The sequence below is a fragment of the Prorops nasuta genome, unplaced genomic scaffold (assembly GCF_024137725.1).
Source record: "Prorops nasuta isolate Cenicafe-Biocafe unplaced genomic scaffold, Cenicafe_Pnas_1.2 PNAS00009, whole genome shotgun sequence".
In the NCBI taxonomy this organism is placed as follows: Eukaryota; Metazoa; Arthropoda; class Insecta; order Hymenoptera; family Bethylidae; genus Prorops; species Prorops nasuta.
The window spans coordinates 6,815,425-6,830,202 of record NW_027116806.1 but is presented as its reverse complement, the minus strand read 5'-3'; the positions used below and the strand labels follow the sequence as shown (position 1 = coordinate 6,830,202).

Sequence of the window (14,778 nt, the reverse complement as noted above, 5' to 3'; positions counted from 1 at the left end):
AGGGGCGCAATTTAAAAGTATGTTAAGCCGTTGGCATTATGCCCGCTGTAGTACTTATCCTCCCCGAATCAGGTCGGGCATGAATTTAGATTATGCTCTGGCCATTGTGCTTGCTCCTTCCTTCCACTTCTTCTTTATCTTTTTTCTTTTCCTTTTTATTTTTCTTTCTCGACTTCTTCTGCTTCAACTTCCCATTCCACCTCAGCTACCAACGCAGATGTATATATATATATATATATATATATATATATATACCTAATGTTTTCTTTTCGATCGCTACCATTTCCAACCATAACACCGAAAACTCGAGCATTTTCTTGCTCTGGACCTTTTATTAAAGGAGATTTCTATTGAAAATTAATTCGTTGAAAGGGGGGAGGTTGGGATCGTGTTCAAGGGAGGGGTAGGAGAAAGGGAAGTCGAATTGGGGCTGATAGTGTCGGTCGATTGGCTGGCACGTGCAGCTTGTACACTAAAAAGCAATAAAGCGTGTTAGAGCAGGAAAGGATCGTGGAAGGCTGCAATATTATTCGGAGGAGATGAAAATGAGAAGACTGCATATCGTTGAGGTGCTTAGCCCTTCGACACAATGGGTAGATTCATCGTTCCTCGAGATAATATCGCTAGTTCAACTACCGTTTGAAGTTGATCTTTAATCGCATTGTGTATATAGCAGCAGTACGTCTATTAATAAGCGGAGACCACTCTTATCGATTATTATATAGCTCTTATTCTAGAGTTTACTCGTTGCTAAAGGACACTGTTTATTAATTGACTCTGTATCAAAATGAAGCTACAAATTGTAAAATTGCAAACACTATTGACGATAAATCAAATCCCAACCAGTTTTGATGACTCATGGTCCATATAAGAAAGCAAAAAGTTTTTTTTATATAATATACTATATAGCTTCGATGAAGAAGGAGATTTTAAAGACTAACCAAATTGTGTCCCATATATCCATATTTTATGCTAATTGAGTACATGTATTTTAATAATCTCTTTGTTTTAGGCACGGCGGTGCTGGTGCACGTAACGAACCGAAATCCCGCCAAAATATAACAAGAGTCCAATTTCAGTTCGTTCGGTCGTCAGTCCAGCTTACCGCCGTGTCCGCAGATTTTCATCCGAAGTTCTACATTAGCATTAGGATCGTTTCTAAGATTCCCCGAGCTACCACCTCTCCTTCGTTGAAAGGCGATGGATGATTGGACATTGAAATGGGCGAGAAATGCAAAATTGGTGTACGTAAAGGAAAAGTGGTAGTTCTGGAAGAGTGATAGTAAAGTAATCTAATAAATATATTTGGAAGAATATGCTGATTTACGATGACTGATGGTGAATTGTATGGGTGATTTTAGTGGGGCCTGTGTTCGGGGGCCGATGCGGCGCGGAGGCGCTCGGTCTGGGGTTGGGGCTGTCCCTGAGCCCGGCCTACAGGTTCGCTCTGCCCCCGGGACTCGCTGCCAAGACCACCCGATGCCTTGTATTCGACCAAGGTAGGCCTACCAGTCATCTACTTTATCGCGTTCTCTCTCTCTCTCTCTCTCTCTTTCTCTATCTTACTTTTACTCTATCTTTCTTCTCATTAACGCACTTTTTATTCTTTTCATAACTCAAAAAGCACCAAACAAACTTCTTAACGATGGACAATCTCACGACGATCCACGATCCGATGCAAATACAACATTGGATACGTTGATTTTCCATCGATAAGCACCTAAATAATTATATTTACAAATTTAACCCCTTATCACTATCCCACGACTCCTAATCTCTCCATTCGCACTGTTAATTTTTTAATCAACGCTTTTCTATCTGTGCTGTTCGCCACGAGCAAGTGTTTCCATAATACACGCGATGATCGATTTCAGTGGGATATATACAGCGTTTTAAGAATATCCTTTAGCCATGTTTAATGTACAGCTGCATATGTATATGATTTGATTCAGGTGGATTTACGTTATTGGAGAGTTGCACGATAATTCGAAGCTGGGAATAGTTCGTCTAGGGTATAAATCAGTGTATCTTATCGATCTCGCGCGAGTTGCCACTCTCGTACAGCTCGCAGCCTCTCGTTGGTTAGGAAGTGGCGGCCGGCGCTTCGCAGGGTCCATCGATCCGGCAAATCCAGCTAGCAGATCGACTCGCGTGTTTGCACCGGCTAAGCCTACAAGCTATACTGATCTTCCTGTACACAAATCTCTCAAGTTCCACCGTGATACGGCCGCAGCACTTGGGTCCACTCACTCCGACCCATTTACCATTAGAGTGCTACGTGAAATTGCCCGATAAGGAGATAATCGATGCAACATGACAAATCTTGCTGGATTTCAATAACGATCTTTGGCCCTTGCCGAGACAACCAATTAAACGCGTCAACACTGCGATGATCACCGCGCACCCTGTTACAAGTTTGCCCAGGCGACACGCTCCGCCAATTTCTCACGATTAAATCCATCGCGGAACACACGTTATTATATCATTCAATTACCGCAGCGAGAGCAAAACTAGTACACAGGCCGCACGGTTCTATATATTCTGTCGTCGTTGACAAAACGCCAAGCTGTTTTTTAACTTTGCGCAATGGCTGATTTGTGTTCTCCGCTGGACCATATCGACGGAAAACACACGCGGGAGAAAAACATATTTCAATATCCGAACTGCTTTAGCGCTGTATTTGCGTTTCAATATCCATTTCTGCCGCTGCCCGTCGTTCTTTTTCCGAGGACCCTGCCACCTTTTCCGTTACAAACCGTATGCACCGTAACTGTTATCGAGTGTACTATATTCCAAACGTGCGTTTTTTGCTGCCTCCCCCCCCCCCCCTCCTCTTCCGCGGCTCTGACCTACATATACAATTCCTCCACAACAGTAACAACAAAAAAAACCATTAGCCTTTTGAACGCTTCGCTCTGCAAACACGGTAAACATTTGCAAAACCGAGCGTGTCCCGACCGAACGTCGCCCCTGCCTGGCAAAAACACTTACCGCCAGCAACGTGCGTCGTTACGTTTCATCGTATTTTGGTCTTTGAGCGCACGCGCGCTTATTTCGCTCTTTTTCTACTTTTTGTCCAGCGATGATGAGTAAGAGAACCGATGGGTTAATCGCTTAGCAAAATCTGCCATGGTAAAACATTTGCTGCACTTTGGACGCGCGCTTCTGACGTTTAGGCGATCGGACAGGACGCGTCGAGGGGAGTTTTGTTCTTTTCGCGCGTCGCGTGTTGAACGTCCGACACTCTGCGAGCGAGAGAGCGGAGGGTCGGAGCAGTGCTAAGGTCACGCGTGACAGCCAGCCCTGGACTCTCCGGAGCCAATCTGCCCGAAGCTAATCGCATCAACGAGCGAGATGATATCTCCATTCGTTTAATCGGCTAAGGCGACGAAACTGACCAACCACTTCAATCCCGAACACCTCCCCCCTCCCCCCAACTCGATGATTCTCTTTTCCCAATTAATTCCCCAATCATTCGAGATTCATCCGAAGCGATGATCAGTCCTGACTGGTACTCGTCAGGCTCTCTAAAAGCTTTATAATAATGCTTCTCTCTTATTATTATCGCTAAAATCTTTCAAATGACGACTTTTTTTTTTAATGTACTATTTTTCAACATATTCTTCGATGGAAACCCCTTGCTCTCTCTTCTTCATTCAAAGGATCGAATTATAGATTTTCTAGTGTTTTGTTCACGATGAGAGAGTTCTCGTTTCAATGCTGCGATCGAGGTATGGGAAAGAACATCGTTTGAACGAGGGCCAAGCAGGCAAAAGGTTGCTTGATATTTTAATAAAGAATATTGCAAGCCGTCACACTTACTTACGATAAATTAACAGGGACTGCGCCCTGTGTTCCCTCAAAGCTGCTAAAAGACGGATATTATCCACTTTACTTCCACCCCTGGGACTCGCCGTGCTTTAATTACAAATTTAATTATCCCCGATCGACTGTAAACTTAACCAAGCAGTGGTCAACGAGCCACTTTGTAATATTAAAAATATTCAAAATGGTTCGCTTCGTCGAATTCGCGTCGAACTTTATTACGACGCACTCGAGTGGATGAGAAAGCTCATCGGATCTTCGAGTTCTCGGATGAGTTAATTGGTAAAATTTAAGAATCATTCGCCATCCGATTTATCCTTCTCGCCTATGCTAGGTAGAAAAAATAATTTTGCAAGGGAGGAAGGAGCTGAGAACGATTGCTGACATAAAGAGAGTTTAAAATATTCCAGAACATTGCATAATGTATTCTCTCGAGATGAAAAACTAATTTATGCACACTTGTCTGTAGAGACGACAAGGCTATGCTTCCTGCTTCTCGTGGATTCGGGACTCTTTCGTCTGCCCCCTGCGAAAATTATTCACATTAAACAGCAGATATTCTTTGGATTCGATTTTCTCAAAAATGATTCTTCATAAATTTAGAAAATTCTTTCGTGTGGATTAGAAATAAACAATAGATAATTGCGATTTATGGCAAAGTTATACAATTTCGTAGGGAAGTTAGGGAGTTGAAAGAAATACATCACTGTGGCTGGTCCGTTGTTGTATTAGCAATTGAAATCCATTTTAGGGTGTCGGCAAGAATTTTTTAGTGGCCTCTAACGAGTGGCAAGGAGTCAAACGGTGGAATATATAAATTTTAACAGCGAGCGGCGCGCGAGACGCTTAAAAGCCGCCACTGACCAGTTTTGCCATTGAGTTAGTGCCGTTCCTAGTACAGCGATCCCTTCGAATCGCCCGTTACTGGACCGGTACTCGCGCGCGTCTTGTAATCAAATTTTTCTCTTTCGCCGCGTGGATTTTAATGGCTCGTCGCCGAAACCTCAGAAGCTCTTAAACGTTTTCAGCCTTAACCGATGATATCCATGCGCAAAGTACAAAGTCTCCCGCTAATAAAAAATTATGGGAAAATCTTTGAAAGGTTTATTATTTTGCTTCTGTACAAGTCCATACGTCAATGCTTCGAAAGATCGGTCATTCGAAGCTTTTATATATAGCCTTTGCATGATAATTGCATTGCAATCATTTTTATCGTATGCCTGTTCGCGTCTCGAGTGTAATATGTTCTGTACAAAAATTACATGACGAGATGATTTCTAAGGTGGTGGAATGATACTTGTAAGTTACTGGTTGATCGACTAGTGTTGAAACTCAACATCGGTGTAACTGAAAGTAAAATTTTTCATAAAATGTGCGAAAATAGAAAGAAAAATATTACTACGCCTTAATTTAATCACGCTACGACTTTTAATGAGATTTCCGCAAAATAACGCACTCTTATTTATTTATACTATTAACCTATCAGTATTTTTTTGCAAAATTATTTTTAGATACTCGTCCAGTTTCCGTCTGATTATCCAGCCAAGTGTCAATTACAAGTTTACGACGACATTAAATTACAGAAACGCCGGAACTCGAAGCTTTGCAGCAACAGCTTTGACTAGTTTTATAAGTAATTTACGAGCAATTTACGAAAAATAGCGAGATAACGTCGTGTTTAGTAAAGGTAGAAGTATAAGGATATAATTATTAATGGATATTTTTGCCAACGTTATATAGTTAAATTTGCATAGAAAATAGTCATTTCACCTGAAGCAAAGTGCTCGATATTTCCTTATGTATTGATATCCAACTTTTTCTTAAAAAAAATATTTCCCCAATTTTTTCCACTACTCCTGATTTAAAGGAACATTGAAGAATCAGTCGAGAATTAAAATGATAAATATATCAGAAGATATTTTCTTGATGCTGTGGATTTTCATCTGTTACCGTGGAACAAATTTATATATATTTTTCCTGAATTTCCGGAGCAAAGCTATTTTTATCGTCGAGTGGGGAGAGACTTTCGGAAAAGATGTCTATATTTCGCCTTATCTTTAAAGAGTTTCTTTAAGGGTTGAGAGGGCGCGAAAGGGCACATCCGGCCAGGAGGTAACGCCTCGGAATGTTTAATTAGTTTTTCCATGGACGGTTGGAGTCCCACGTCCATAAATGTTAATTGCAGATGAAGTGGTAATAAGAAGCGAGCCACCCTCTGCCTCTTTAATTCTTACGGTACTTAACGACTACTGAACCTTCTCAATCGTCCAAAGCAACGTTGACTTCTCACCAAGCTGACAACAGCAATCTCACCCCACAACTCCCATAAAACCTACCCCTTTTCCTCTCGAAAAACACTCTTGATGTCTCGAGAAAAAGCCATCTCCTCTTAAAATCAACAGCTCCCTCGACGAAATATTAAAAAGAGAAAAAAAGAGAGGGAAATATATTGTTAAGATAAAGCTAAGGAGGAAAAGTTGGATTTTCAAGTGAAAAATATATTTTTTATGTAACATTAAAAAGGCTGGCTGGTAAATTCTGGAAGAAATATTAGATGGGTAGTTGAAATCAACGAAAGCAAGCATGCCCTGGAAAATTCGCTTGCTTTCTATTTCCCGTTTTTATCGGGGGATGAGATCATTACAGTGCAAAGCCCTCCTCGCGCAGCTTCTTTCGTCGCCACCTTTTCGACCTTCTCGCCTCTGGTGCGACAGTAATTTTACTTAATTAAATTCCGTTCTTTCTGCCATTCGCCAGCACCCACGCCTCGCCCAAGATCGCCACTGATTTTTCTCTCTCCCCTCTGTATCTACTACGCCCCTCTCTGCTGCTTACCCCTAATACCATGTCTCTCACTCATCCCCTGTATCTTCCACTTTTCATTCTCAGCCCACTCTCTCCTCTAAATACACAACGTATCGTTGTAGTCTCAGCAGTATTTCCACTTTTTCGAGTTTAACATTTTGCGTAATTCATCGTGTGTATATATACAGAATATCCCACGAACGATGGCCATGGCAATACCATCGGATAGGGGACAAAAATCTAAATAAAAAAGTTCCAAAAACTTTTTTCCTAGCACTCTTGGTTAATAAGTTATTTGCAATTAAAGATTTTCGATTAGAGTAGCCTTTCTTAAAGAGGAAGATTGTTTTGGTCGCGCATTATAAGATCAAAAATGCTAAGATTCTGTGAATTAAAATACTAGGAAAAATACAAAGCCAAACATCTACTTGAGACTAGAAGTGGTTGAAGGCGGACCGGCAGTTTCGAGTGCGAGCACCATAAAAACAATCAAAACATAAACACTGTCGAGAAAAGCTATGAGTTGAGATTGAAACTTTTGCAACTTTCGTTTAACAAATGTATCATTTATATTTTTGAGTTGTGCGTATTTTTACGATGAAAATGAGTCCAAACGTGACTTAATTACGTTAATTCTAGAGATAATTAAAAGTTTTAATTGATTAATAGTATCACTAAATATAGCCGTAATTATGTCACGTTTGGACTCATTTTCATCGTAAAAATACGCACAATTCAAAAATATAAATAATTCATTTGTTTAACAAAAGTGGCAAAAGTTTCAATCTTAGCTTATAGCTTTTGTTAAGACTGTTTATGTTTTGATTGTTTTTATTGCACTTGCGCTCGAAACTGCCGATCGGCCTTCAACCACTTCATAGTCTCAAGTGGATGTTTGGCTTTGTGTTTTTCCTAGTATTTTAATTCACAGAATCTTAGCATTTTTGATCTTATAATGCTGCGCGACCAAAACAATCTTCCTCTTTAAGAAAGGCTACTCTAATCGAAAATCTTTAATTGCAAATAACTTATTAACCAAGAGTGCTAGGAAAAAAGTTTTTAGACATTTTTTACTTAGATTTTTGTCCCCTATCCGATGGTATTGACATGGCGCCATCGCTCATGGGACACCCTGTATATTAAAATCCAAAAATTGTGATTTTGCGAAAAATGATGCTCGAGAAGCAGAGCTGAGAGAGAAGAAGAGGAAGAAAATTGACATAGTAAAGCAGAGTCAGGTATAGGCGTCCTCAGCTTCCATCCCTGCCGAGGATCCATGCAATCACGCAAGATTGCCCATTTACCTAGCGTTTATGAAAAATAATATCATCATTTTCGTCCCGTCCTATCAAGCGAGGGAACGATGATCGAGAAAAGCGAGTCCTCCCGCTGACGCGTTTCTCCTGCAGAGGAATTTCCGTGGGAATTACGTTTGTCAAGAATTATGGACAAGTCGCGCGGTGTAAACGGACAATCAGGAAGTGTTACCTATTTGTCGGCCGGGTCGTAACATTGTAATGCGAAGGGTAGCGTGGGAGGGGGAGGTTGTTGATAGGGGGTGAGCTGGATCCACGTAAGCCCCTCACACACGATAAGCGGACCGATAACGCTAGAGCCCATTCCGCAGGATCCCCCACCCTCCTCCTCCTCCTACTCCGCAGCCTCTGGGTCCCCACGGGGACGCTTTAAATTTTCAGCGATTTTCTTTAAAATCGCCGCGCCGCAGAGATACGGACACGAAAAGTGGAAGGCGTGGAGACTGGCAGGGAAATGGAGAGAAAACAACCCCTGCAGATAGCGTTGACGGATAACCCTGACGAATAGTCTCCTGTTTAGAGATCTCGCTAATGATAAAACCCCCGCAACGTTCTACATCTAATCCCCGAACAGCAGCTTTGCTCCTGATTTACTTTCACCGCCGGTGATTCTCTCCAAAAAATGCTCCAACGTATTTTTCTCACGATCCACGCGCATTTGTATCGTCATTATAAAATCTGTACAGATATATATATATATATATATAGAGAGAGAGAGAGAGAAACACTATTCGTACATGTAAAATTCCACAAGGGTACGTACAACCACGTGCTTAAGCTTTTATCCAAGCACGCGACCACGGTATCCCTCCATCTCCCGGAAACTTTACTTAAGCGGAAGGTGGCTCGTACTACGACACGTTTACGATGATGATTCCATCGGAGTTTCCGGGAGAATAAGCTCTTCAGGATTTTACCTTGACGAGGCTTTATTTTTCATTTGACCTTGCGGTGACCAGTCGGGCAAATGTCTCTATCCTTCCGCGAAAACGGCTGAAATTCGCTTAGCGAGTGTCTCCGGGCAGAGAGTTGGGCCTGTTGGGGGGAGGGGGGGGGGCTTGGCCCTTGGCTTGCATGACATATGATCTTCCATATTGCCGAGCCACGCAGCACGTTCGCACACCCACGCAAAAACAAGCAGGCGTTTGTCAACGCGCGTTTTAGCCGGGCTACATAATATCTCAGCGTTACGCGCCCTCTACCACCCCCACCCCTGCCACTCACACCTTATTCTCGCGGTCGACTACAAATAGCCCGGCGTCACCCGCGTGCTTTAATAAAATAAAACAGAAGCGAATGGAAGCCACCAAGAAAGTTATGAAGAGACCGGAAAACGAAAAGCTGCCACGTGATACCGATAAAGCACGAGCTTTACGTGGAAATTTTCCAAGCATTTTCTACACGCCATATATATATATATATATATATATATATACATATATATAGCTAAGAAAAATTCCTATAACACCGATCGATGGTGATACCGATCCTCGATTCCTTCTGCCCATTCGAATACGTGCATACATACACACATACATCAAATAAAGCTCCCGAAGAAGAATGTAACCAAGTTTACATTTATCACGTTCCAAAGTGAACCGTGTCACTGACAGTAGTAAAGTTTGATTTTGCCGATGGTGGTTTTCCGCTCCGATGGAAAAATCCCGGGAGTTTCCTTAATACCGAGATATTACGGTCATCATTTCTTTCGGGAAATATCCAGCTGTAATAAGCGTCGTTCTTGACACAACGCCGGGGAACAAACTGGCATTCCAGTTAGCAGTCGTTGTATTCCTAGTATTATCAGGTTGGAATGTCCTCGTAATAAATGGTGGAATCATCCAGCCAGGAGCGCCCTAGCGCCGCAGCGCGCGGTGCAAACCATCCCCGAGCGAGAGTGAGCGCGAGCGATTCACCCTTATATTGTTGCTCGAACAAAGAGTCTCGCTACGCTTCACTGCTCTATAGTAAAACGTCGCAAAACTGATAGCGGCTAGAGAGTCGGTTTTCGCAACAGTCATGGAAGAATCTCCAATTATTCTTCATTGATTTTTCTCCCCCATCGATCCAGTTAAATATTAAATATATATATATATATATATAGCATTGTTGCGAAAATAGTGGGCTTATTTTTATCATCTTCCGCGGCTGCTTTGGCAAGAACGTCCGATGCTTGTATATACATTATGCACTGTCGGCTATTCAACAACCCCTTGTTCGCTGTCCGAAAATCCAGCGGCGCGAAGCAATCGGTATTTATATGCGTGTAAATCATTGCGTCTTTTGTTGCTACCGCCCAACGTGCACTCCATCTTTCCTATATTTTCTCCGGGAAAAAAAGAGCAACGAGAAAATCTCACGTAAGGGGATACAGTATCGCGTAAATCTCTGATCCCCATTTTCCTTTTTCTTTTTTTTTATTTTCTTCGCGTCTTTTTTATAGGTTAAATATCGTGGTAATTATATATATATATATATATATATGTATATATGCAGGGGTGGAATTTTGGTGGGAGGTAATTATAGAGCGAGTGGGAGATTAGGTATTAGAAGGATCGGCATAGTTTGGTCGGAGACTCGCGTAAATTAGTGGCTTCTGAGGCTGGCCGTACACGCGGCTCGCTTATTACGTCCAATCATTTTTCTTCCGTTTTTGTTTCCGTCGTCGTTGGCGTTTACATCGATTTATTACGCGTTGGCTTCCTGTATGCGTTTGCTGGCCCTCTCCCCCCACCCCCTTCCCAAGCGAACCACCCATCGGGCCTCGCAGCAGCCCCTACACCGAACACCCCCGCAGCAGGTAAACCCAGCCTGCGCGTCCCGTGGGCGGAAATCGAACGCTGCCGGTTAAGTGTGGGTGGCGAGACACCGCAGAAACCGAGTTTTGCGGTGCTAAAATCAATTCCGTGTTTGCCTGTCAATTTATCGCTAATGGCCGACCAGGTAACAGCTGATGATACTGCGGTGCCCCTGCCAGTTCAGCCCCAATGTCGATTTTAGTGCTGCAGAATTCAGTCGTCGCTGGAGCGACTCTCCGCAGGCTAATGCGATGACGCTAATGGCCACGCTCTATTTCGCTGGAGAATAGCCTAGCCTACTGGAGAGATCCTGGCTAACTCTCCCGAATATAGAGCCTCTAACCTTGCCACCTATATAAATATATGCGCATTGTCCGGAATATTGCCTATATATATATATATATACACACACACCCACACACCCAAGTCCAATAGGAAAGAATTTGCTCGGAGAGAGAGAGGGTTTTAGATTTTTCTGCACGCACACACACAGAGTTGGAGGGTATACGTTTTAGGTGGAAGATGCAATATCCCAGAGCGTTATGACAAGGTCGTATTTTCAGTAAGGTGAGCCAGTGAACGGGCGATGCGGGGGGAAGGGAAGTAGAGAGTTGGCTGATGGAATGGGAGGATGGCGAGCTTGGAGGAAAAAAGCAATGAAGAGGGGAGAGAGTCCTATTGGCTGGCGCGGCGTATCGTAACGCAACGGTGCCAGTGCCGTACTGCACGGTACACACATCAATCACCGGCATTTTAATATCGGCCAGCGCACAATACCACCAGCACCAGCTATTCCATGGAGCCACGTCGTCGGCCCCTCCAGAACCACTTTTTATAGCGGAATTCTTCTAATTCGTTACTGGCAGCCACCAACCGCTGGTCCTCCACGGATTCCCCATCGACTCACCCCCCACTACTCTTTCACCCCCCCCCCCCCCCCCCACCAATACCTTTCTTAATTAGCCCCAATTCGAACAAACTAATATTTTTTCTCGCTTTATACCTGTGGGCATCCAACTGCGAAATTCGAGCCGACGCTAATTGTCGAATATCGTTCGGAATGCGCGATAATCGATCGAGGCTTATTCACCAAATTTCACCCTTTCGCGGCTAACAGTCTCCGCTTGCAAAGGACAATTTACGAGGCGAACTGTCGCGCGTGGATTCAATTGTAGAGTTCCGAAGGACCGATGAATAAAATTTGTTAATCGGCGCACGCGTCTTTTGTCGTCGATTCCCTGCGCTTCATTGTCCCAAAGCTCTCTTTCCCTCCACAGCAGGCACGCTATACCCTATTAATTTTTGTCAAAGCTCGCGCGCGAAGGAAAAACTTGACATTTTTTCTATTTACTTTTTCCATCGAATCCTTTTCACTCGTTTATTTCCTCCAGCGATTTTTTCGAATAAAACATTCCATTTTCACTATCCGTCTCTCTTCTATTTCCAAGCCTGTATCTTTGCGCCCATCGAACAAAAAAACCAAAATAGATTTTCGTCTTTTCAAAAACTAGTCTATATTTATAGTTTTTGTTGTCAAATGCATCGTATATCGCAGGGCGAATCTTTAATATGGTGCGTTGGTAGGTCGATGCTGGTGATTGGAAAATTTGAAAAAATCCAACGGGAGGCTGCTGCAAGTTTGGTTTTATTTTTATTGTATTAAAGAAAAAACAGATTAATATCTGCAGGTAAAACGAAGAGGCGAGATTTTGCGCTGCACTAGGTGCTTTCGAAATCTCCGAACCGAGTGCATTCGGGTGGAATATGTATCTTTTAGTACCGTGAGAGGGTCGTTACATAATGGCCGTACATGGCTGTACGATTAACGGCGCCTATCAGTTTTTCATGGAGGAGTAATCCTCTCAGTGCCTACGTCATCGTTCCGCGAACCAACTAACACGTTGCGCAGTCGAATTTCCTCCATGAAATTTACCTCCTTTTTCGATCCAATCCAGGATCACCAACACCACCACCACCACTACTCTATCTTCGCGTACCGAACATAAATCAGATCATTGGAATTTTTTCCAAAATTATCCTTGTAAAACCTCCATTACGTGCTGTATATTCCTGCATTTCTAAACTTCCACCAATAATTTTATTCTCCCTTTCCCATTCCTCTCTTTGCAGCTAAATTCGCTTAATTCCTATATAGGAAATAACAAACGATCCTGCAAGATCTTCCATAAGGTAAATCTTCGGATGGATGTGAGATCGTTGACAGGGCGAGTTGAAGTTGAGAAACAAAAGTGGACGATTGAAATCAAATATTTGTAAGGGAGATTTTGCCTGTGTATCCTATTGGGGCAGGAGAAGTTTAAAATACGTCGGGAAACGTCGCGAGAGGCAGCTTAACACCCTCGTAACCCGCGCTCGCCGGAAAAAGACAAGAAATTTGTATTTGTCGGCTCGTTTCTCGCTTTTACGAGGAGCATCTATCCACCGATTCCATCCCTCACTTCAGCCCCTCTTGCCCCGTCTCGACCCTTCATCCGGCCCATTCTCCATCGCCATACAGAATTCTCGCTCGTTCTGTTGTACATCGCTATGCAAACTCCCAGATCTCATTCCCGATAGGATGCAACCACTCTTGCGGTACCCTCCAACCCCGATTCACCCCCCCCCCCCCTCCTCCTCCTCCTCCTCCTTCCATATATTGCTCTCTTTTTCTTCTTCCCCCCTCTATCCCCTCCCCTCTTTCTCCTCCACCACGCTTTGCAAACATACGTGGATGCACGGTTACTACACACATACACACACGTTTCTCCATATATATTTCGTATAATCGTATTCGTCGAGAACGATACAAGAATACTAATGGCTGGATAGGGATAATAGGAATTTTTATGTGTTACTAATTTAGGCAAATTATACCGAAGCGGAAATCGAGTGTTACGAGAATAGAACGGAATATCTCGCGTCTTTCGGTATAATTGCCAGGAAAGATTATTTTGGGCTTTCTCGACGAAAGGAAAGTCGTTGATGGTGACACAGGAGAAATTTAAAGGGTTTGTCCGACAATGTCGGAGGAAGCCTCCATTAGTGACTGCGATTACCTACGGAATGACGTTGAATGATTTACGCATTGATTTATACCCACGTATATATACCTTGAATGGTCTACCACTGGAATTACCGGGATATATGTTTTTTTACACTATAAAAAAGACAAACATATTTTTCCAGTAACCTTCGTTATATATTTTCCACTTGTAGGCTATAAATTTGTTTCTTCTTTTTTTTGTTCGTTTTTTGTAATCGTTCGAGCATGAAAAAACGATGGCTGTAAGAAACCAATTAATATATATCTATGCTCCTATATAGAGGCTGCAACTGATCGGTTAATTAATCGACAGATTTTTTCTCTCGTAGGCGGAAAGTTGTGTGTATGATTCACTAGTAAACCGAGCCGTCGGTAACTGTTATTGCAAAATTAGCATTTTATTCGGTGTCCGCGGAATAATTGTTATTACGATTCTTCAGCGCACGCGAGATATGTAATTTTAATATAACCGCGCAATTAGTCGTTTCATCGATTACATATCGTGATGGATTTCCAGCCGAAAGAGTTTCATTTATGAACAAATTCATTTCTGCCCAATTCCATTTTTGAATTTCAACATTGATAATTCGAACATCATCGGGTTTTTAATTAAAAGCCTGAAATGAATTGTTTTCATATCGATATCGTAATATTCCCGTTTCCCTTTTCGCTACATTGACTTTTCGCCATCGACCGCGGATATTTGCTAATGAGTTTTTTCTTTTACCATAGGACGCACGTCAGATTTAATATTTTCTCGCGGTGTAAATAATAATGTAGCTCTACAAATTTGACTTTTGAATATAATTTTGCAGTTGAGGTAGGACCGGGCAGGACTGGGACGTGTGTGGAACCTGGCGATATTTTCGCAAAAGCTTTCCCCGAAATTTAATCCAGCACGGCGTGGAATTACAAACTCGAAATTCCTACTACGATGTAGCTGGATATTTTCGTTGACAATATGTTGTTTTTCGGCAGTTGTTGCAATTAT

General features: G+C 42.6%; 1 protein-coding gene across 2 annotated transcripts in view; it reads left to right on the top strand.

Annotated features, from left to right (window-relative positions):
- Positions 1 to 14,778, top strand: part of LOC136776429 (E3 ubiquitin-protein ligase Rnf220-like) — a 99,776-nt gene that overhangs the window by 29,625 nt on the left and 55,373 nt on the right. The window contains exon 4 of one of the 2 annotated variants that reach the window (XM_066731953.1): positions 1,362 to 1,499. The exons of the other annotated variant lie outside the window; for it this stretch is intronic. Within the exon in view, the coding sequence (XP_066588050.1) occupies positions 1,362 to 1,499 (138 nt within the window). The remainder of the gene's footprint in view (positions 1 to 1,361; positions 1,500 to 14,778) is intronic. 2 annotated transcript variants of the gene reach the window in all.